This window comes from Myotis lucifugus, unplaced genomic scaffold (genome assembly GCF_000147115.1).
Source record: "Myotis lucifugus unplaced genomic scaffold, Myoluc2.0 scaffold_61, whole genome shotgun sequence".
NCBI classification, from domain to species: domain Eukaryota; kingdom Metazoa; phylum Chordata; class Mammalia; order Chiroptera; family Vespertilionidae; genus Myotis; species Myotis lucifugus.
In genome coordinates this window covers 1,485,886-1,508,019 of record NW_005871109.1, presented here as the reverse complement: position 1 = coordinate 1,508,019, position 22,134 = coordinate 1,485,886, and the positions used below count along the sequence as shown (strand labels likewise).

General features: G+C 46.3%; 1 protein-coding gene across 12 annotated transcripts in view; it reads left to right on the top strand.

Moving 5' to 3' along the window:
• Positions 1–22,134, top strand: part of ARNTL (aryl hydrocarbon receptor nuclear translocator like) — a 105,029-nt gene that overhangs the window by 63,527 nt on the left and 19,368 nt on the right. For 4 of the 12 annotated variants that reach the window (XM_014456590.2, XM_014456593.2, XM_014456586.2 and 1 more), the window contains exons 3-12: positions 4,829–4,953; positions 7,843–7,961; positions 8,757–8,903; positions 9,569–9,589; positions 11,227–11,265; positions 11,541–11,582; positions 13,062–13,219; positions 14,929–15,008; positions 20,062–20,154; positions 21,235–21,352. In XM_014456590.2, coding sequence (XP_014312076.1) covers positions 8,764–8,903; positions 9,569–9,589; positions 11,227–11,265; positions 11,541–11,582; positions 13,062–13,219; positions 14,929–15,008; positions 20,062–20,154; positions 21,235–21,352 — 691 coding nt within the window. In that variant the 5' untranslated portion in view covers positions 4,829–4,953; positions 7,843–7,961; positions 8,757–8,763. Of the gene's footprint in view, positions 1–4,239; positions 4,366–4,400; positions 4,420–4,828; positions 4,954–7,642; positions 7,766–7,842; positions 7,962–8,756; positions 8,904–9,568; positions 9,590–11,226; positions 11,266–11,540; positions 11,583–13,061; positions 13,220–14,928; positions 15,009–20,061; positions 20,155–21,234; positions 21,353–22,134 lie in introns of those variants that run through there. The other 8 variants (XM_014456592.2, XM_014456591.2, XM_014456588.2 and 5 more) reach the window with 7 other exon arrangements.

The window sequence follows — 22,134 nt, the reverse complement described above, 5'->3', positions numbered from 1 at the left end:
AGTGGTGCACACTCCTTTTGTTTCCTTTAGAACAAGATGCAGATGTTTCCCAGAACTTGCTTCAAATTCAGGTAGTAAGTTTTTTGATGAAAAGAGTGTTCTTCCCCTGAATTTTTAGGACCAGGCTCTCTTCTCTTATTCTGTAGCATTTTTAAAAAGAAGAAGTCAGGAGCCAGGCTATACATGCCCACAACTAGGAGAGATAAGGCACACCTTCCTCAAAACACTTGACTGCCACCTACTGGAAGTTTGTCATAATGGCTCCACAAATCTCTGCCACTGAAAGGCAAAGGCACATCCTGGAGTCATGTGCTGCTCACACAGCTGTGAGGATGGCCCTGCCTGTTTGTTGCAGGGGTCATGCCATCATGTCTTTACTTAAACACTGTCTCTCCAGCCAGATAGAAGGAATCTTGAACATAAGGTCTGCTGCTTCCTTTCTGTGTCCCCAGTGCCCTGGCTTCCACCGGGGGCTAGAGAAATGCTTGTCGAATAATCCTGGTGCAAACCTCTAGGCCAAGCATGTCAAACTCAAAGGCTAACGCGGACCAAATAAATGAGTCATGTGACCCAAAGCCCTTGAGTTTGACATGCTTGCTCTAGGGCTCAAAGTACCTAGTCTCACTGGGTGAATGTTCTCTAAATCTATCTGTGGCAAAGGCAACCAAACTACCCACAGGCTGTCAGAGTAAGCAGGGTCCGGGGGACTTGCAGAGGGGACAGGGCCCCTTCAGCTCAAAGGCCACCACCATCTGAACAGACCTGAGCAAGTCCACATTCATCCCCTCAGTAAACCTGGGGGTCTGGGATGCTGTGGGGAAGTAGGTTAATTAGCACATAGCTACCAGGCAAGGTAATCAAAGATGTTGATTCACTCTCGCCCATTTTTCCCTAAGCTGTGCCCATTTATTGCTCCAGTGACATCCTGGGGCTTCACAAAATGGTCTTAACAGAACTCTATTCAGCGAGAGGGCGGGGCAGGCTTTCCCTGGGGTCCCATTTTTAAAGGGGGAAGACCTGTGTTCTTTCTCGAAGCATGTTTCCCCATAGCCGTTCTGCACAGCATTGCTCAGGTCCCATGGAGACCCTCCCTTGGCGGATACACCTCCTGGCTCATCCTGTTCCAGTGGACTAGCTGATACACGCCCCAGCCTGGCGGAGGACCCAGGGGTCCCTCTCTGCCCTCTTCGCCAGGAAGCCCAGAGACGGCTTATGTGCTCGGTTTCTGGACCAGGATTGCTCCCTCTTAGCATTTCCCCTCATTCCGTCCCCAGGAGTGCTTGGTTGGGGGTCTTGTCGTTACTTTGCAGGGTTGGTTTTGGAGGCAGCACTAGCAGCAGGGTGGTGATTAGAACCAAAGCCAGACACACCTCGGCTCAGTCCTCATTGGCCAGCTGTGCCATCTGAAGATGACTTGGACCCTTCAATCTGTAGTCCCTTCCCTGGAATATTGGGTTAATAATCACAGTTAATGGGCAGGTTATCGTGAAGATGGAACTAGACAGTTCCCTTTGGCTGTTCCCTTTGGTTCCTCCCATGTCAGCTGGGTCTGTGGCTCCAGGATCTTGCTCTGTATTTCCTTCCTCCTGCCTGTGTCGGGCAGCTTAGGAGGTAGTGATACAGCAATAAGAACCAGATGACCAACCATCCTGGTTCATCTGGGACAGAGGGGTTTTCCTGGGATGCAGGACTTTTAGTGCTAAAATGGGGAGGTCCCAGGCAAACAGAAGACTTGGTCACCCTAGTAATAGCCAACCTCAGCATCTCAGTGGCTTAACAGTAGCAAAGCTGATTTCTTCCTCATGTTTTTGTCCATCCAGAACATGAGCTAGTCAGAAAACCGCTGGTCTTGGCACAAAGAAACATGTGCCAAAGGCTCTGTTCCAAACTGGCGGCTGTCCTGTCCATCTTATCTTCAGTCAAGTCCAGTTACAGGGCCGGGCCTGATACCCAGGCGGCCTGCAGACGCTCCCCACAGGGAGGGCAGCTGATAGTTAGAACCTTAATAGAGCCTGCAGGTGCCCTTTATCTCCTTGCAGAATTCTGGGGTGCTGGGGCGGGGGGCAGGGGCAGAGAGACCCCTGCTGTGTGACTGGTGGTCTTGCATATGGCCATCTTCCTGTATACAGTCTGTGTGGGTTTCTTAAGGGGCACTGGGCCTTGCCCACTCGGCTCAGAGGAGCATCTGTGTCTCCCTCTGGAGTGGTTGATACCCTCATCCTTCTCAGCTGCAGGCTTCTCTGCAGGAGTGCCTGAGCTGTGACCCCTCCTTCCAGCCTCCTGACTTCCTTGTGGAGCCTCTGAGAGTCTCCTCCCTGTGCTCTGAGGAGCTCAAGGCACTGTGCTGGGACAGAGGGTGCTGAGTTCCTCCCAGCACACTGCACAAGTCCCTTTGTGCCTCACTTTTTCTGGCTGGCCAGTGAGCCTCCCCCACCTCTGGATTCTCTAACTCAGAAGTGGGCACACATGTGGCCCTGACTCCAGGGCAGGCTCTCCCCAAAGCATTCTTGCCATGTGCCACTTGGTTGGCAGCACCAGAGCTGGCCCTGCCCCCCTAGCAAGGGCCCCTCTCACAGTACCTCTGTCCATTGGAGCCCCCTCCCTTGAGTCAAGACTCTTTCTAAAGTAGGTAGCACAGAAAGAGGGTGTGGTCTTTCTTTTGTTGTATCGTTTATTGTCTTACATCTAAGAATACTTTCTCAGAGAGAAGACAGTTTTCCAAAAATAATTGTTAAGTATCACAGCTGATTTAGTTTCCTTACTTTGTCCAAACATATAAGAAAGGCCAAAAAGCCTTTGTTTTGCAAAATGTAGTGCCAAAATCCATGTTACCATTTGTTATTTCTATAAAGTAAATTTGAGTATTGGAAACATTTATCAAAATAAGAAATTTCACATGGCTTTTGGTACCTAGAACCTTCATCTAAGTTTCGGGGGGTGGGGAGTGAGGGGTGGTACTGGGAGACACCTAACAATAAGATCACAGTGGGGCGGGGGGCAGAGGTAGATAGAGGCCACAGGGTGTGTCGGGAAGGGTTGAAGAGCGAACAGGAGGTGACCTGAGGGCACTGGGAAGGGAAGCAGGAGCTCACCAGGTGATGGAGTGGCTAAAGGGAGCCACACCTGCAGGACACTGTGGGCACAGCTGAGGTTGGGAACTTAAGTATCTCAGGGGCCTCGAGCTTTTGGCAGCCGATGAGGAGGGTTGGGCTGGAGGGCTAGCAAGCCATGGTGGAGGCCTGGCATTTCCTGCTAGGGAGTTCGAGGTTTTATCTGGAAGGCATGGAGCAGAGCAGAAGCTGCTGAAGTATTTTGAGCAGGGGGTGTCCTGTCTCTGGCCACAGTGAGGAGGGGGCTGAGAGGAGAGCAGCCTGGTTGGAGGCAACCAGGGGGCGAGGGAAGTGGCTGAACCCATCCAGCGGAGGGCTCACTGGGGGTTGTGGAGTGTGGGAAGGAGGGAAAGGATGCCCAGGGTGGATCTTGGGATACTCATTTGAGGGGTGGGAGGATAGTGTGTGACCTGGCGGGGAATGGGACTTAGATGGAGTCCCACGGTGAGCCTGCCTCCAGCAGCACTTCCTGGGGACTTTGCGTCCATTTCCTGCTGCTGTGTCACCTGAGGCTCAGGAACTAGAAGTCCAGAGCTCCGGTCAGGTTGTTTGCACATGGGTCTCAGACAGTGAAGGTTTCTGAGTCAGACTGCAGAGGGGCATAAATTAAGAGGACAAATCAGTTCTATTCCTGGATATTCATCTGAAGGCCTCTGTAATGATCAAGAAGACAAAGATAGATAGTCCACAGATGGCAAGAATTAGCCAGTGGAATGCAAAACGCCGGAACTCTTGCTTCAGCGAGGTCAGTAAAGCCCCACCTAAAACCAAAGTTTTGCCATCTCAGGGCAGAACGGGGCAGGAGGCAGAGGGTGCCTGCACCTCTCGTCTTCCTTTCCAGCCACCTCCTCCCAGATGCAGGGAACACAGGGCAGAGAGGAGACCCCTCTGTCCTGCCAGGAGGAGATGGGCAGGGCAGTGCTCACGTTGTTCACATGAGCAGGTGCCTTTTCCCAGCGGATTTCTCCCTTAGCTTTGTGTGTGCACAGGCGTGCTTGAGGTTCACGGACATTTTCTTAAACCTTCTGGGAGTAAGCTAAAATGCTTAAAGTATTGGCTCTGCTGGCGTTTTGTGTTGGCTCAGTGTTTTCTCAGGACTTGTTTCCCCTTGTTCCTTGTCTGCGTTTAGGTAACTGACTTCACCTGGGGGTGTTGAGTGACAGCATTAGCAGTGAGGGTGGCTTCTGGCGCCCCTCCACCCCAGCTGTGTGAACTTGCCTCGTTCCTTCACCTCTCTGTCCCAGCCTTCTCCTCGGTAAAATGAAGAAAACAATAGTATCTGCCTCATAGAATTATCCTTCAGTTTTAAGTGAGTTAATCTATACAATGCAATAAGAACAGGGCTCAATGCAAAGTACTCAATTACTGCTTGAGTGTTATTATTGCTTGGCCCAGTAGGAGAAGTGAAAAATATAATTATCTTTCTTAAGGCCATGTCCCAAAACCCGTGTTTAGTAATTTAAAAGCCATTGTTTTTAACAGAAAACATCTGCTAACATATTTCTTGTTAAACTAAACCACCAACACGTGACCCCCTCAGGTGTCTGTAGTTAGTCTCACAGGCCGCTGAAGGAGGGATTGTGCGCAGCCCAGTTACTCCCTGCGACGAGGAGTTCTGAGCTAGCTCCCCCATCTCCCTTACCTAATATGAGATTTTAAAACATATTTACCCCAGAGTGACCTGTCTGGGTTTTCTTTTCCGGTGGGCCCCGCTGCAGGTTTCTGAGAGAAGTTGACTGCCTGAAAGGAAACTGCAAAACATGAAAATCGCCCTGAGGTGACCAAGTCCAGTGGCTCCTTTCTCCCCCACGGTGGATCGGAGGTTGAAGAACTCTAACTTCAGGTAATAAGTCGTCATATTTCCTACCATCCCCCTCTCCCACTGGCTTATTGGCAGCTTCCATGGTAGTTTTTCCTTCAGGAAGTGGTGAAACTTCAAATATTCTGCCTCATGCAAAGAGAGGTGGGCTGGAGGTGGCACTCATGCCCAACACACAGCCCGAAGGGTCACCAGGACCCTGACGGCAGGGCTCTGTTCTCACTCCTGACCCACTTCTCTTAATGTCAGTAGTAATATAACAGTGATTACATGATTATAAAATGCTTCTCAAAGAATAAATCAGAATAGCCAGGAAATGAATAAGAATGAGGGAAAGGATTTATTCTACCAGGTAGTAAAATGTATTATGAAGCCACAATAATAAATAGTGTAGTACTAGAATGGAAATAACTAGATCAGAGGAACAGATTAAAAAGTCCAGAGATAGGCAATGAATCAATAAAGATGGCATTTCAAATGACTGGCAACAGGATGTGTAGATTAGTAATGGTGTTGGTTATCTATCCATTGAAGGGAAATAAGGTTGGGAATTTCTTAGTGTACCAAAAATCATTTCCAAATGGATTGAAGAACTAAATAAAGTAAAATTATAAAAAAATATTGGCAAAGAGAATATCCTTATGATTTTGGGGGTAAGAAAAGGCTTTTTTTTAAAAATGTCATTTTTCATTATATAAATACCATAAACAAAGTTGAAAGGCAAAAAGGGGGGTATTTATAACATCTATGATGAACAAAGAATATATTTCTAATATACAAATAAATTCATTCAACGTCCATTTATTGAGTGCTTCCTGTGGTCCAGGTACTAAGGGTGCAAGCAGTAAGACACACAAAATTCCTGCGTTTCTCATGCTGATAGTCTAATGGAGAAGAAATAAAGAAGTTAATTACTGTAGGCCAAATTTTGATAAGGGCTATAGAAAAAAATAAAGCAGGGTAGGGGTGGTCGGGGAGGATTGGCAGGGGGTTGTAGTACATGGATATTCAAGGAAGCATCATTGATAAAGTGATATTTGAGTAGAAATATAAAGGTAAAAATGGAGAAGTGGCTAAATTTTGGATTTTTTTTTTTTTAACATTGAGCTAATAGGATTTGTGATGGATTGGGTGCAGGTTGTGAAAGAAAGAGAGGAGTCAGAATGACTTTCAGGTTTGGGGGCTGAGGAACCAGAAGGATTGAAATACTGCTTACTGACATTGGCATGACTGAAAGCCAGGGGTTTGGTTGTGGATGTTTTAGTTCGAGGATGTTATTGTACATTCAGAGGGAGATGGTTATACAAGCTTGGAATTCAGAGAGAGGTCTGGGCTGGATATGTTAATTTGGGAGTTGTCCTAGCATAGCTAGTATTTGAAGCAATAAAACTAAACAGATCTCCTAGGAAAGGAGTATAGACAGAGGGGGGAGGTTCAAGGACACCATGGGACCCTCATTTAGAGGGGAGGGAGATGAGGAAGAACTAGCTAAAGAGACCAAAACGGAGTGGCCACTGACGTCGAAGGAAAATTGTGAGAAAGTGGCATCTCTGAAACCAGGAGACGATGAGGAGGGAGAAGTCAGAACTATCAGATGTCACTGTTGGGTCAAATAGGGAGCGAATGGAACATGGGCCATTGGACTTAGCAGTGAGGAGGTCACTCATGACAGTGGAGGCTGTCTTATTGGCATGATGGGGACAAAAGCCTGATTGGAGTTGGTTTATAGAGTAAGAGGAAAGGAATTAGAAACAGGAATGGGGCAGTAACTGGAGGGGAATGAAGTTCAAAGGTTTCTTTTCCTCCAGTACGGAACTGTTGCAGTGTGCTTTTATCCTCATGAGAATGACCCAGGAGACGGGAAAGTGGGTGATACAGGGCTGTGGGCAGGGAGAGACTTCTGGGTGAGTGTCCTGAGTCGTGAGAGAGGATCAACTCGGCACTCGCTGGGTGTGGGGTCCTAACCAGCAGCGTCTGCGTGGGCTATTTTCTCAGCGAAGTAGAAAGCAAAGTTATCACCTAGGAATGAGGATCTGAGAGATGTTAGGGGTTTGAGGAACAAAGAGAAAGTATGACATCCTCAATAGCAGAGTGGGTGAACAAATGGAGCGGAGAGTCCAGATCGTGGCAGCACTGGGCCTCTGGGTGAGAGGAGGTGGACTGTAAGCTTTTCTCCCATCATGCCCAGGTGAACATGGTCTGGAGGCCTGTAGATACTGAGAACAACTTACTGGAAAATGGGCCATGAGTAGACACAAAGGAAAACAGAGAGATGCCTCTAACATAGGAGCACCATCTGTAGTCATTTAAAAATACAAGTAGCCGAAGCCGGTTTGGCTCAGTGGATAGAGCGTCGGCCTGTGGACTGAAAGGTCCCAGGTTCGATTCCGGTCAAGGGCATGTACCTGGGTTGCGGGCACATTCCCAGTGGGGGATGTGCAGGAGGCAGCTGATCAATGTTTCTCTCTCATCGATGTTTCTAGCTCTCTATCTCTCTCCCTTCCTCTCTGTAAAAAATCAATAAAAATATATTTAAAAAAATAAAATAAAATAAATAAAATAAAATAAAAATACAAGTAAACACAATGAGGTCTGTACTTACCTTCAGATTGACAGGAGCTCTTGTTGAGGATATAAATTACTGGAGTTCTCCGGAGCACAGTGTTTCAGTGTGTACCAAGCGTACAGTGTGTGTCCCCTTTTGCTCTGTCAGTCCTACTTTCAGAAATTTATCCTAAGAGATGATAGCGCAAGTGCATGGAGATACAGGATACACACCAAGATGTTCACTCCAGCAGTGCTTGTGAAAGTGAAAAGGTGGCGCACACCTGACCAGGTGGGCCTGGTTCCTGAATCTGTGAGCCTGATAGTAACAGTGAAAACAAGCGCTCACACTTAGCCATTGCTTTGCAGATGAGGAAGCTCGGGCCCAGAGAGGAGTGAGCCCCAGTCACATCCTGGGCAGCCCGGCCCTGACTGCGGGCAGCACACGGCCCTCTTCAACCTGGTTTGGAGCTGGAGTTCCTTGTAAGGTACCTGTCAGCCTCTTCCTTTGGGCCAGCTCACTTTGTGCTTTTAAAATATGAATTCTCAAAATGTTTTGCAAATTTTTTATAGTGTCTTCATTTCATTATGCAAGGTTTTTCTTGCAGGGGATGCTGGGTATGAAAGGACAGTCAGGGAAGATAGGACAGACTTTGCCTGGGCTGCTGAGAGAGGGACCAAACTGGGCAAAAGTAGGTTTGTAGTTGTGAATACACAAAACAGAGTTTATTCTTGTATTGTTATTAATTATTATATTATATTATTTTTCCTACGATCAACTGTAAACTTACTTTTACTCCCCTCTCCCCCCTCCTGTATAGTCTGGGGAAGTATATTGTCTACTTTCCTATGACATTTACAAAAATTGTAACAAAAATACAAAGATAACAAGTAAATCATCTATTTCATTGATTTGATTTCTTGGTTGGAAGAAAATGAAGTTAGGACTCCCACAGAACATCTGGGACACTTGGTCCCCTGGGGGGGAAGCATGGGCCGTAGCTCCCGGAGCCCTGGGCTCTGGTTTAGTTCTTCCACGCCCTCACCTGGGTCCTCTGGGTTTTTCATCAGGAAAACGCACAGTGAGCTGAAATCACCTGTACTAGCGCTAAAGTAGACACGCTGCTCTTCCCTTCCTGCCAAGCGCCTGTTCCAGGGCTGGGTGAGAGGTGTGGGTGCTGCAAACAGGCACCTGTCGCTGCCCAGCACCACCTTGGCCCTCCAGCATTTAGAAGAGCCCGTGGAAATAAACTCGCCTCTGTGCCTCCTTGTCCCAATTCCAGACTCCCAATGGCGGACCAGAGGATGGACATTTCTTCAACCATCAGTGATTTCATGTCCCCGGGCGCCACGGACCTCCTCTCCAGCTCCCTGGGCACCAGTGGCGTGGATTGCACCCGCAAGCGGAAAGGCAGCTCCACCGACTACCAGTAAGGCCCTCAGACTAGTCCTCTTCTGGCCGAACACAGTGGCAGTTCATGGGCGTGGAGCATCCGGGGGCTGCTCCTCCTGGAAGAGGGACCCCCTTTGGGGAAAGGGATGGGAGTGAAAGATGCAATCCAGGAGGCCACACAGTTGTTTTCTTTTACCTTGCCCCAGAAGCAAGTGGGGAGGGGTGGGGGGGACCTCTAGCACCAGCACTGCTGAGGCATCAGCCCCCTCCCAGACTGTCCATATCAGGGGGAAAGAAGAGCCTTAAAGCCAAGTTCCTGCCTTGACCCCGCCTTTACCTTCCTTTGCTCCTTTGAGCAAGTGACTGAGTCCGTGGCTGTAACCTCAGCGGTTTCAGAGAGAGCTTTGCCTGAGGGCCCCTCCCTGAGGAAGACATCAGTTGGTTAATACAGGGTGTCCCCTAAAAATGTATATACACTTGAATAGCTCGATCTTGAAAATGAAATGTATTTTAACAAGCATTGCCTTTATAATTATTCCAAGTGTGTGTATACATTTTTGGGAACACCCTGTATTTGCAGAACAAGTAAGTAGTGGTCATCTCCAAAAACAGCATAGGAACATTGATATTGCCCTTAAACATCATTGAAACGAGTATGTACCTGTTATATTAAATAGTATTTTTGTGTGTGTTTTTTTTTAGACTTGATGACTTTTCTTTTGAGTAAGTAAACTTTCACACTTACAGTCAACTCTTCTATCTCTGCACAAACACTAGGGCATAAGGCAGTGTATGGAGAACAGTCACGTTTGTTTTGTTGACGCCTCTGTGTGGAATCTTACCCAAATGGCCATTTAAAAGGTTTGCTTTTGTTTAATGAGGGAAAATCTCCAAGGAGGAGTCCCCACTACAGCAGATGTCCCTTATGCTGAAGTTCACAGGTCAGACTTGGGGAGCATAGTGGCTGGAGGTCAGATGCCCACTAGGAGATGCTATGGTTAATATGCAAGTTATCCCAGATGATTCAGAGCAAATGCCCAGGGATGGGAGTGAAGACCGGAAGGGTGTTCTTTTGTGGCAGTAATTCCCCAGTAGAGAGACCAGGAGATGTTTTCTATGGACCGTTGACATGTTCTAAGACCTCTGCTATCTATGGTTTCCAACCTTGTCACCATCAGGTTTCCCTCAGGGACCCTAGTTTGCAAGTCTTTGAATTCATGGAGACTCTGTTAATGGAGCAACCATAATCCCTTTCCCTATCATTTTGTTGTACTAACATCACACCTTCCAGGCAGAGCTCCTCTTCCCCTGAGATGGTCACTCTGGCCTCAGTAAGCAGACACAAGCCCAGACAAAGGGGATGGAAGTTTCCGTTTGCCTGTGTGGCTATGTGATTTCCTCCGGACTCGGGACCAGCTAGAGACACTGTCTGCGAGGACACCCGGGGCGCTGCTGGGAACCACTGCTCCAGAATGCCATGACTCAGTGCTCCTGAAAAAGTTATTTTTGCCCTAGAAATACCTTGTGTGGAGGGTGCACTTCCTCCTTTCTATGGGATAAGGAGAAAGGGGAGAGGCCCAGGGGGGAGTCAGTGCCTGCCCGATAAATTTAGGAGCTGAATTAGGCTGTGAGCCGACCCTGGGGACCTTGAACTCCTTTCTCTGAGAATTCTAGTCGATTTTCTACTGAAACACAAGATGCCATGAAACTTGGATTTCTGGAGTCTGTTGAAGGGAGGCAGGTTCATGCTGGGACCCCAGCACCTCTGCAGCCAAATAGGGTCCCACAGCCTCTGCCCCAGTCCCTCCTCTGTCCCATTCCTTGGGGTTCCCCACATGCTGAGAACCGGAACACTGGGCAGCAGTGCCTCTGAAAGGCACCTCGGGGCTCTGATTCCCCTCCTCACTTCAGTCCCCCACACAATCCAGTCTGTATGTATGCACAGATATCTGATGCTTGATATGTTTTGCAAATGAATAAGCCCCATTTATCCAGAATGAGTTATTGTAGGTATTGTAGTTACTTAGATATGCTGATGAACTAACAGTTTCCATAAGTGCAACCTATTCCCAATTTTCACACAATGTGGTAAAATACGTTAACATGAAAACTCTATTGAGATTATATATAAATTTCATCTGATAATCTGGAAAACCAGTCCGAGTTTTATATAGTTTCAAGTTGTTTTTATTTATATGTGTTTATTACGTATCCATAAGCAGTACTATGCTATTTGACCTTTCTAATTGTTTGGTTTCTGGATAAATGAGAGCCTTTGGCATTATGATTAGAAGGTATTGTGTATGTCTTTAATAGTCATGTTCTTTTTGTGTTTTTTTGCTTGTTTGTCTGTTTTTCAGGGAAAGCATGGACACAGACAAAGATGACCCCCATGGAAGGTACCGTGAGCCCAGTCATTTAACTTCAGCGTCCTTGTAGTCATTTCCTTGCATAATCACAAATTCTATTAATTGGTGCAGGTTCCACCATGTCCTGGATGGGGGATAAACAAGGAGGCTATGAGCCTGTGGGCTCAAGATTGTCTTCCCTCAGTCCCCAGTTTGGCTGACAATCAACATTGTGTGTTGTGGAGATGACAGGGATTAAACAGAGAATTAATTAAAAAGGGAAGAAGACATTGGTTTGTGTTTTCATCGTTTGCTTTTTTTTCCAGGTTAGAATTCACAGAACACCAAGGAAGGATAAAAAATGCCAGGTAAGAAGGGGCCTCATTCTGTCTCACTGCTGGTCTCCTGGGGGCCGCCGAGGAGGCTCTGTGCATCTGGTCCCCGTCTAGCGGTTCCTTCGACACGGTCATGTCCGTGGCCTCCTGCCCTCCCTCTCTGCAGGCTGTGCTGGCCTTCACTCTTTCCTGTCTAAGCATGGGTAACCCAAAGGACTTTGGAGAGAGCAGAAAATAAATCAAGGCTAAGGTTTCCCCCTAGTCTTTGGCAGGTTACTCCTTCCTGCCTGCAGGGCCCTGGAGGAGACCGGGCACAGTGATGCAGCTCCTGGGCTGCCCCTCACCTCTGAAAGGGGCCCTTGTTGCCCTGAAAACTGCTCCTGAAGGCAGGACGGGGGATGCCCTGCTCCCTGGAATAGGTGCTCTACCATGGTGCCTCCTGCCGCCAACCACACTTGCTTATCCCTGTCCATGTGGTCCTCAACCCTCCTGCTCTGAGGCCGTCATGACAGAACTGAGGGATGCAGAATTTGACTAACCCGAGATTTCTCACTTTTCTCTGGCAGACCCGCCTTGGCAGGAGCTCTCATGGTTCTGTTGCTATGGCAGCAGCAGGGAACGACATTTTTTCTTTTTAAAAAAATTTTATTTTTAATTTTCATTGGTTTTAGAGGGAGGAAGGGAGAGAGAGAAACATTACTTGGTTGTTCCACTTATTTATGCATTCATTGGTTGATTCTTGTATGTGCCCTGACCAGGGATCAAACCTGCAACCTTGGCGTATCAAGACAATGCTCTAACCAACTGAGCTACCTGGCCAGGGCAGCAGGGAACTACATTTCCACCGTGGATGCACCTCTTTAGGGGGCTGTCACAAATGGCAGGTGCAAACCAGTCAGGGAGTGTGCAGGGGCAGCAGCTCCTGGGAGGGAGGAGTGTGATGTTCTTTGGAGGAAGTTCTGGGGACAGATGTAGCATCTGCTGTATCTGTGTGGGGTCATATTTGAGCCAAGGATGGCAGCATTAATTACCTGGCAACTCACCCAGCGAGTCTGGCGAGCCACACAGCAGGCTCCTTCCAGCCCTCGGAGACGGCTCACCTGGGACCACGGGCCCCTGCTGATCTGATGGCGGTTCTGGATGTTTTGCTCTTTAAAAACTTGACCACCCTCCTTTTTTCATCTGCCTCCATCTTCAAATCCAAATTTATAGAGGCTGAGAGGAAAAGAAATGAGAAATTAACAATACAGTTTACTCTGAAAAGACAGTTTTTAAAAAATATTTCTTAATTCTAAGGAAAGATGAGATAAGCATTTAAAAAAACTAATCCTGACCTGGCAGAGAGGCCACGTTTTTAGTGACTTTAATAAAAAAGTCCAGTTTGAAGCAGTCTGCAAATTCTGGATTTGCCTTGCCAGATGATTATGGAAAACAGTTATATCTTATTTTTGTCTTTGTTTCCTTAATGCTGGGTTACATTTTATAGAATTCGTTATTCATGTTATTGTTCAGGGAAGCTCACAGTCAAATTGAAAAGAGGCGTCGGGATAAAATGAACAGCTTTATTGACGAATTGGCTTCCTTGGTACCCACATGCAACGCGATGTCCAGGAAATTAGATAAACTTACTGTGCTAAGGATGGCTGTTCAGCACATGAAAACACTACGAGGTGAGACCCCGGTTTTATTGTCCTTTACGCCCTTGTCCACAAATGTACCGCCCTTGCCTAGAATGTTCCTACGTCCCTACGGCAAATGTTTATGACTTGCAAATGTGTCGCCTTGAGTAATATGCCTGTAATTTTCAGCAGTAGACACGATGCCCAGTGAAGTGAGTATCAAGATGCAGTTCCACAGCCTTTTATCCCAGATGGGTAGAAGCTGTGAGCATGTCTCTGTGTGTGGTCAGACTATGCACATATCAGAGAGGGCACCACTGATGCCCCATATGTGTGCATGTAGTCAGACCCTATGCATACATGACAAACATCAGAAATCTAAGTGCACTGAGTGACCCAGAAAAGTCAGTCTCATGTTTAAGAGGAAAATCCATCATGGTTCCTTTGAAGAGTTACTGGTTCATGATTCTTGCTGCGTTTTTTTTTTATTGCTAGAAATGAACACTGACATAGTCATCTTCCTGGAATTTTCCCAAACTAGCCAGACCCTTTATGGGAGAGGCAGTATTTTTCTTCTTCTCTGAGTGTGGTGAGGTTGAGAAAACGAGGCAGAACTGTGGAAGTGACTTATCCAAACCACAGGAGAAATCTGAAACATTATCAGCCTTTTAGTGAATGCTGTTCTTGGAATTTTCCACAGCTAGTCTTGGGCTATTTGAGGCAATTGGAAAGTGGGCGCTCAGTCAGATCTCTAAGCCGTGTGGCAAAAGAACTACATCTTTTTATTTCTACAAAGCCACCAAAAATAAGATGTAGCTGGTTTTGTCTGACTTTTGATCGTTATTCAAAAATATAATTGTATCCTGTGCTTGGAGAATGGCATTTAAAAATTTGTACTAGCTGAGATGGTAGAGACTAAACTACTATCAGCCAGTTTCTATTAAATTAGAAGAGTGCAAACTCCAGTTATCACAGAAGCGGGTGTGGATCAATAATCCGTGCTTGTTGGTTGACATGGAAGTCACAGACATGTCCTGTTTGCCTCCTTCCCCTTGGTACTTTGAATTGTTATGGACCTGTTTCATTTTATTTCTTCACTCTTCCACTCATCATTCTGCAGATTCCAAGTCATTTACTGCTGGCATTTTTCTCTGTTAAGTTACTGTTCTTCTGAAAGACGCCCAACTGACAGCCTTTTAAACACAAGTCTTACTCCATTTCAGTCCCGGGACCTAGAGTTGCATTTACTGAAGTGATGCATTTCTCTGGGGTGCCAAGCTCATTTAGCTCACCAGCAGTGAAGGGGAGCTCACACTAAATGCCCTCTATAATATATTTACTCGCCTGGCAGACCGGATGACTTCCCACGTGTGTAGAGTGGTGATTTGAGGGGCTGCTAGACAGCCCATTGAATACACATCTTGGGAGGAGGGGACTGTCCCAGGGGCCTCAGCCAGTTCACTTTTAGAGCTGCCTTCTCTCCTAGAAGCAGATTTGTAACTTCCTTCTGTTATCTCTTGGTTTTCCCCGTGGTGACAAAAGCACGCTCGTTCAGTCTCCTGTGGGCAACAGTGTTCTCTTTTCAGTGGAATTCTCTTTGGTATTACAGGGTTCTGTTCAAAACCAGGTCTTGCCTTATCTCAGTTAAGGAAAAAGACGGTCAAATTTAAATCCCTGGTGGTAGGTTCGAGGCAGTGAAGTAAAATGAGACATTATCTGAATATAAAACGTGCCAACTCTTTCTCTCTTTCCCCACTAAGGTGCCACCAATCCATACACGGAAGCAAACTACAAACCAACTTTTCTGTCAGATGATGAATTGAAACACCTCATCCTCAGGGTATGTGGCAATTATGGGCTGTTTTACACACTCTTATTTTTACAGATTTCAGGGTTAAGTCCCAGCATGTGGGAATTTGATGTCTGAACCCTGAACTGTTTCTAGGCCACTTCCTCTTTATCTTCTTGCTTGGACAGGCCTCACATTCCTTCTGAGACCTCCCTCCTCCCTTCTGCCCTTGCTTAGCAAAAATGGAAGGTCTGTGCTACTGTGGTTTTAAATCAGAAGAGGCAGGACTTTGTTAAAAATAGGTGGTAGCTAAGAACCACATTCCTGCATGAAGATTTTAGAAAGGGACTGACACTGAACAATTGAGAATTTCTCTGATTCTCACTTAACCACTAGCACAAAAGCATCCACCAAAATCTTTATACCAGAATCCCTTCCAAATAGCAAAACTTCAAAAGACTCCATGATCCAGCAAGGAAAATAAGTGGAGGAGGTGATGCTGCGCCTGCTTGACTGGAGCTCCTCGTTCATCTCCTCGGTCTCTGCGAGAGGCAGTTGAGGCGGCACCATGGGAACGCGGCCTTCCGCAGAATTGGGTCTCTGTGGGCTCCAAGGTGTGTTCCCGGCAGAGCAAGAGTCAATGGAAGGGAAAGAAATGGAATTCAGAAACATGTCCTCTTGCAAATTGTAACAAGCAAAATAGGAAAACATAACTAAGAGGAAAGATATCTGCCCCCGCCGTGCGCAGCCAAGGCTGACCTCACTGGCTGAGGCCCCTATGGAATCAAGGCCCCCTTCTCTGAGCAGATGTTTGCAAAGCCCAGGATAGAGGTAGTCCAGGTGGATGGTTGTGTCATCGGTACCCATGTTCGGCTCAGCCTGGCTCCTCCCTGCTTACTCCAGTTTCTCTCTCCATCCCTTCATGACGTGCTGCATTGGAAAGCTTTCAACTGCGAGGAACAGAAGGCCTGATGAACAAATGGGTTTTTTTTTAAATTTTCATTTTTTTATTTAAAAATTTTTCAATTACAGTTTACATGAAATATTATTTTATATTAGCTTCAGGTGTACAGCACAGGGGTTGGCCAGTCATATACTTTACAAAGTGTTCCCCCTGATATTTCCGGTACCCACCTAGCACCATACCATTGGAAGTTAGAAAATAGTCATGGGATGTAAAATATAGCATAGGAAATATGGTCAATAATATTGTAACTAACAGCATTTTGCTTCTCAAGTTTAGCTGGTTCTAGGTAGGCTGTGGTGGGGGTGGAGAGGGCTCCAGTGAGGTCAGCAGGAACCAGGCTCGGTCTCCCACACACCTTTGCTGGACTAGCAGGGCAGCTGTTTCCTCGGGGTAGCAAGCTGGCTGTGCCAGGTCTCCGTAGTCAGACCAGCCAGAAAAGAAGGGCAGGGGAGGCTGCAGGCCAGTGGTCCTTTTTATCAGGAAAGGATGCGCTTCCTGGAAGCCCAGGAGTGGACTTCAACTTGCCGAGAAGGTTTGCCTGGTCACCCCTAGCAGCAGGGCAGGTGGCAGAGCCCGGGCTAAGATTTTCCAGCCTCCACAGTGGAGGGGGCAAGAGGGGGGCGTAGGAATTGTGCCCCCCTCTTCCCCCGCCCCAGCAGCATTTGACACACACACTTTCCAGAACCTGTTTGCTAGCTTTCTCCTCCAGAAGCGGCCCTCATAGCCCAAAACAGAACTTCAGCTGTGGCCAGTAGGACTGGGGCTGCATGGCCTGGTTGGTACCTCCCTGCCATGAAAGCTGTCTTAGTGCCACCTTTGGGTGCAACTGTAGTACTGCCCCTCCCCGACTCTCTTGCACATGAATTGTTGTTAGGCCAGGTCTTTTTCATCTTGTATAGGTGCAGTTCACTTTTTGGAACTTCTTTTTATCTCTGTCGAAATATACTTATTAGATGGTCCCGCCTTCCAGCTCCTGATTAGCAATCCTTTGAGGCTTCATGTGGCGTGTAGATCTGGTAGGCATGCCTTCTGTGTCTTTCATTTTCATTCATTCACTAATTCAAACATTTTTGAGGACTTACTCTATCTGCGTGGCACTATTCTAGGCGTATCCACTCACAAGTAAACATGCTAGGGTAGGGCCATGGCTTCCCTCACATTCGTGTCGATCTGTGGATCACCCCTCTCAGGGCACAGTTACTCAGACCCAACTCTGCCCTCACCTCCATTTCTTTCCAACAGATGTCCTTGTTCTCAGAGGATGTTTGCTGAAGTTCCAGATAGAAACTGTCTGCTGCATATCCAGAGAAACCACCAGGGCTTCCTGGGCATGTGACCTAGGCAGTCACCCAGGCCCAGGCTTGGCTTTTGTGCTCTGCTATTGCCATTTTGAACATCATAATTTTTTTTAATCTTTATTGTTGAAAGTATTATATAAGCCCCCCCCCCTTGACCCCTTCTAACCCGCCCCACCCTCCATCTCAGGCTTTCACCACACTATTGTCTGTGTCCATGGGTTATGCATAGAATTTCTTTGGTTGATCTCTTCCCACCCATCCACCCACCCCCACCTTCCCTCTGAGATTCGGCATGAACATCATAATTTTTGTACAAGAGTCCCTGCGTTTTCATTTTGTACAGAGCCTTACAAATTATGTGACTGGTCTTGATTGCCATATTGGTAATATGACATTTTTTAAGGAAAAAATAATTGTATATAGAATACGTTATATATAAAATAAGCTCCTTTTATAGTGACAAATGCTTAGTAATTTTCTTGTTGCTGCTTTTCTAAATAACTTCTTATCAGATGTCCAAACTTATCAGGGTATGAAACAAGGATTTTAATGCTATTCAAGCTAAATACTTCATCTTGGACTTGCCTTTCTGCTCTTCCGTTTTATACAATAGCAGTGATGATCTGTCTTCTCCATCCCCAATAAAACTTTCCTTTCTTCTCCGGCGCATTTCAGTGGCTGTGAAGTCCTGTCTAAACTCTTGCCAATTCCAGGTACCCCGTCCCCAGGAATTTGCTTCAACAGAAGCAAGGACCATTCAGACTGTTTTGAACAGTTTGGCAGCAGGAACTGGACTTCTGCTTCTCCTTACAAAGCTGCCTGCCTGCCTCACTAAGTGCTTTCCAAGTACCGTTAGTGAACGGTGTCAGGCAGCAGTCGGCCTGGGCTGTTTATAATATCTAGATACCCTGCTTCCCCATGGTTTGAAAAGTAGGCAGACCCTCCCAGGGCTCTGGATTACCTGCTAACACCATCCTCCAGGAGCGAGCCAGCCTTTTTCCTGAGTCCCCATAGTGCTCGGGTGTCCTTACCCCTCTGTTCCTGAGTCCCCGCACCCCACACCTTCCCCTAATGGTGTCATCTGCCCAGTGAAGCAGGGTCAGTTGAGCCATCCTCACACTGACTAGTCACTGGCCTTTGGAGACCCAGGTGTCACGATGCCACAGTCACCTTCTTCATAGGCACCTTGGGTGCCTCATCACTTCATCAATGCAAAGCCTCAAACTACTTACCCGGTAGAAAATGATTGTGTGCAAGGCACATGAGGAAGTTATTAATACCCTATTTATTTATTTTTTTACTGAATGAGGCTTCCAGCAGATGGTGCTTGCAAAGTTGCTTCCCCTTCACCGTCATTCCTTGCCCCTGGACCCACTCAGAAGCCTATCTTAGGAAAGGGTCATCCTGGCTTCCTCCCAGCTGGGTGGCCCACTGGCTTCTCTCACAGCCATTGCAATTGTTCCCCTTCTCCTTCACTCCTTTCACCCCAGCACGAGTGCACGTGCCATTCTTTAACCTCGGGCGCATGAATTCATTTCCTAGTTCCTTGAATTAAGCTGTATCCCAAAGGTCCTTTTGTGGAAAAGAGAATGGAGTTTCTCTATATTTTTCCCAAGAACAGACTGAGAGCTAGTGAACAAAGCAAGATTGACCCACCGTGTATTAGAACTGCAGGGGGGTGAGTAAAGAGCAAGTCCCCGAGAGATTGGGATAGATTCCCGGGCAGTAGAGAGACCCCAGCAGGAGATGAGCAGTTTGTCCATCTGAAAAGGGGGCTAGGAATCATGCTCACATATGAAATAGTCTAAGCTCTTGGATGCTGCAGCTTTGGTAGTTACCCGCTTCAGTCTCTCTAACAAATACTGCCCTGTCTCTGCACCAGTCCTTACTGGCACTGTAGATTTTTACTTGTATGTTAAGCAACGAAGTAAGAATCGTTTAAGGGGAAAATTTTGCTTTTCTTATCTTACTTAGGAACAAACAGCCTAGCCCTGGGTCAAAGGATAATATTTGAGCCCTGACCAGTTTGGCTCAGTGAATAGAGCGTCAGCCTGCGGACTCAAGGGTCCCAGGTTTGATTCCGGGCAAGGGCATGTACCTTGGTTGCAGGCACATCCCCAGTAGGGAGTGTGCAGGAGGCAGCTGATCGATGTTTCTCTCTCATCAATGTTTCTAACTCTCTATCCCTCTCCCTTCCTCTCTGTAAAAAAACAATAAAATATATTAAAATAAAAATTAAAATAAAACAAAGGATAATATTTGAGAGCATTAGCTTTCAATCCTTCGTACATTAGAGTCATTTTGGGGCAGAAGTGGGGATTAAAACAGTACTAATGATGCAGCCCTACTCCAATTGTCAGCATAAAACCAGACAAAAACCACTGTCCCAGTGCTCCCCCAAAATGGAGCCATTTAAGTCGCGAACAGATGTAGCCGAGATCGGAGAAGGGATTCCGAACTTAGAGATCCTTCCAATCTCAGACTCTGTGATTCTGTGTAGAGTTGTTTTAATTAGAGCTATAACGTTATGGTCTTTGGACCATAATGCAATCAAAGTAACATTGTTACGCTTAATTCTGCTGTGAAACAGAATTTAATAATTGGACTTTCCCCTGTAATCACTAGATGACATAGATGATATAGATCTGCCTTAGAGAGAATCTTGTTTTTTTATCAGACATTTGCTTTAAGCATCTATGCTCAGCATACCTGTGAAATTGCCCATGAGAGCAGTCCAGTGCTTTGGTTACTTAGAACACTAATCTTTAATTGCTATCAAAGTGATTACAGTCATGTTTCTTGAAGTGTGATAAATTGATTATCCATTTCTCCTGATTAGGCAGCAGATGGATTTTTGTTTGTCGTAGGATGTGACCGAGGGAAGATACTCTTTGTCTCAGAGTCTGTCTTCAAGATCCTCAACTACAGCCAGGTATTGCTCATGCCCCTGTTGGTGGTGGGCAGCCGCCCAGCAGCCAAAAAGGTCTCCCCACTTTGCAGAATAATTATAGCATACAAGTCACATGTGAAATGCTTATTTTGTCCTCCCACCAATCCTTCTTCCAGAAAATTCTTTGTTACCAGAGAAATTAATTTAAACTTACGAAAATCGTTTAACATATGTATGATCCATGTTTCACCATTTGAAAGGTTTGGCTCTGATCTCAGCAGCAGCTTTCTAACTTTCTTATTGCTGCAAAAGAAATACCCCACAGCTGCGGGGCAGAGGTGGAGGAAGAGGGGAAGGCAGATCATACAATACCAGAGAACAGGGAAATGGAACCCACCCGTCCTGTGCTTTCAGTGACATGCCACTTACTAGCTCTGTTGAACCTCAGCTTCCTCTAAAATCTGGTTGTAATGATCCATACCCTCTGGGAATGTTTGTAGGATCAAATAATAACATTTATGGAAGCTTCTAGGGCTTAGCTATTCACCTATTGTGTCCCTAGAGGTTTTATTCACTCATTCATTCATTCTGTCACTCTTGGCATGCTGGTGTTTGCATGAACACTGGATTGGGCAGAGTCAGAGTCAAAATAACACTTGTATGAATTAGAATTAAAGTAAATTTCATGTTTTCCAAATATTTTACTCGTTTTAGTCTTACAAGAAAGTTATCTCTGCTAACAGAATAGGTTATGGAAGCATTCGGTGTGACCCAGCTTGCTTAGGAACAGAGAGACTTAGAGGAGCAAGAGGCAGAGCCCATGCCTACAGTCCTCCCCCAGGGATCTCAGAAGGGACTTTGTGGGCATCAGAAATAAAAAAGAATGCACAGATTCTTGCCTTCAAGGAACATGAACTATTTATGTAATTGAGCCCTTTCCCCACCTGCGTTATCAGAACCAACCTCCCAATGTTCATGTCTAGACAAAGTGCACATGTGTGCAAGTTCTCATATGAAATGTTTGAAATTGTCATGCTTAAATACAACATAAAGGGAAAGCACTTAGGTAATTTATACTCTACATGCTGTTGACTTGTCATTTTTGATACTTTATGCGCACAGAATGATCTGATTGGCCAGAGTTTGTTTGACTACCTGCATCCTAAAGACATTGCCAAAGTCAAGGAGCAGCTCTCCTCCTCTGACACGGCCCCCCGGGAGCGCCTCATCGATGCGAAAAGTGAGTACAGAGAAGGCTGCTGCTTCCTCAGTGCCGTGCAACTGCACACCCAGGGACCGCAGAACGCACTCAGTTAAGAGTGTGGGTCCCTTCTCTTCCCTCCTATCTTTGGCAAAATGGAATTATGTACATTCTTTTGTGTTTGTTTTGTTTACATAAAGAAGAAAACACTCAATGTCCAAATTCATTGAGAGGAAAAACAACTACTTCGATTTTATTATTTTTGATTTTTAGTCTTTTTTTAATTTTTTATTTATTTCAGAGAGGATGGGGGAGAGAGAGAGAGAGAGATAGAAACATCAATGATGAGAGAATCATTGAACAGCTGCCTCCTGCATGCCCCACACTGATTTTCAGTCTTTTTTTTTTTTTTTTTTAAGAATCCGGAAATTCCCCTAGGAATTCAGAATCTGTTATATGCCCCTAAGTTTAAAGGTCTCACACCAGGTTGATTTGTTTCTCCCCGAAAATAATCATCTCTGTTTATCTGAGTTGTATACATGCAGCCTCACAAAAGTAAGAAAACTTGAAATGAAATATAGCTAGTTTTCTCTGACTACAGTGGTTCCTCCTTAGATTGGCTCCCCTTCCTGGCTTCCTTCTTGCAGCAGTGGAACCACTGTGCACACTCCCCCAGCTTCCTGTTCCTGCGTCCTCTCCTGCCTCCTGTGTGAGGGTCTGTAGTTCTCTTCTCCTTTAGACCCAGGGGAGGCTGTGCACTACAGCAGTTAAGAATGTGGGCTCTGGAGTCAGATTGTCATGCTCACATCCTGGTTCCACCA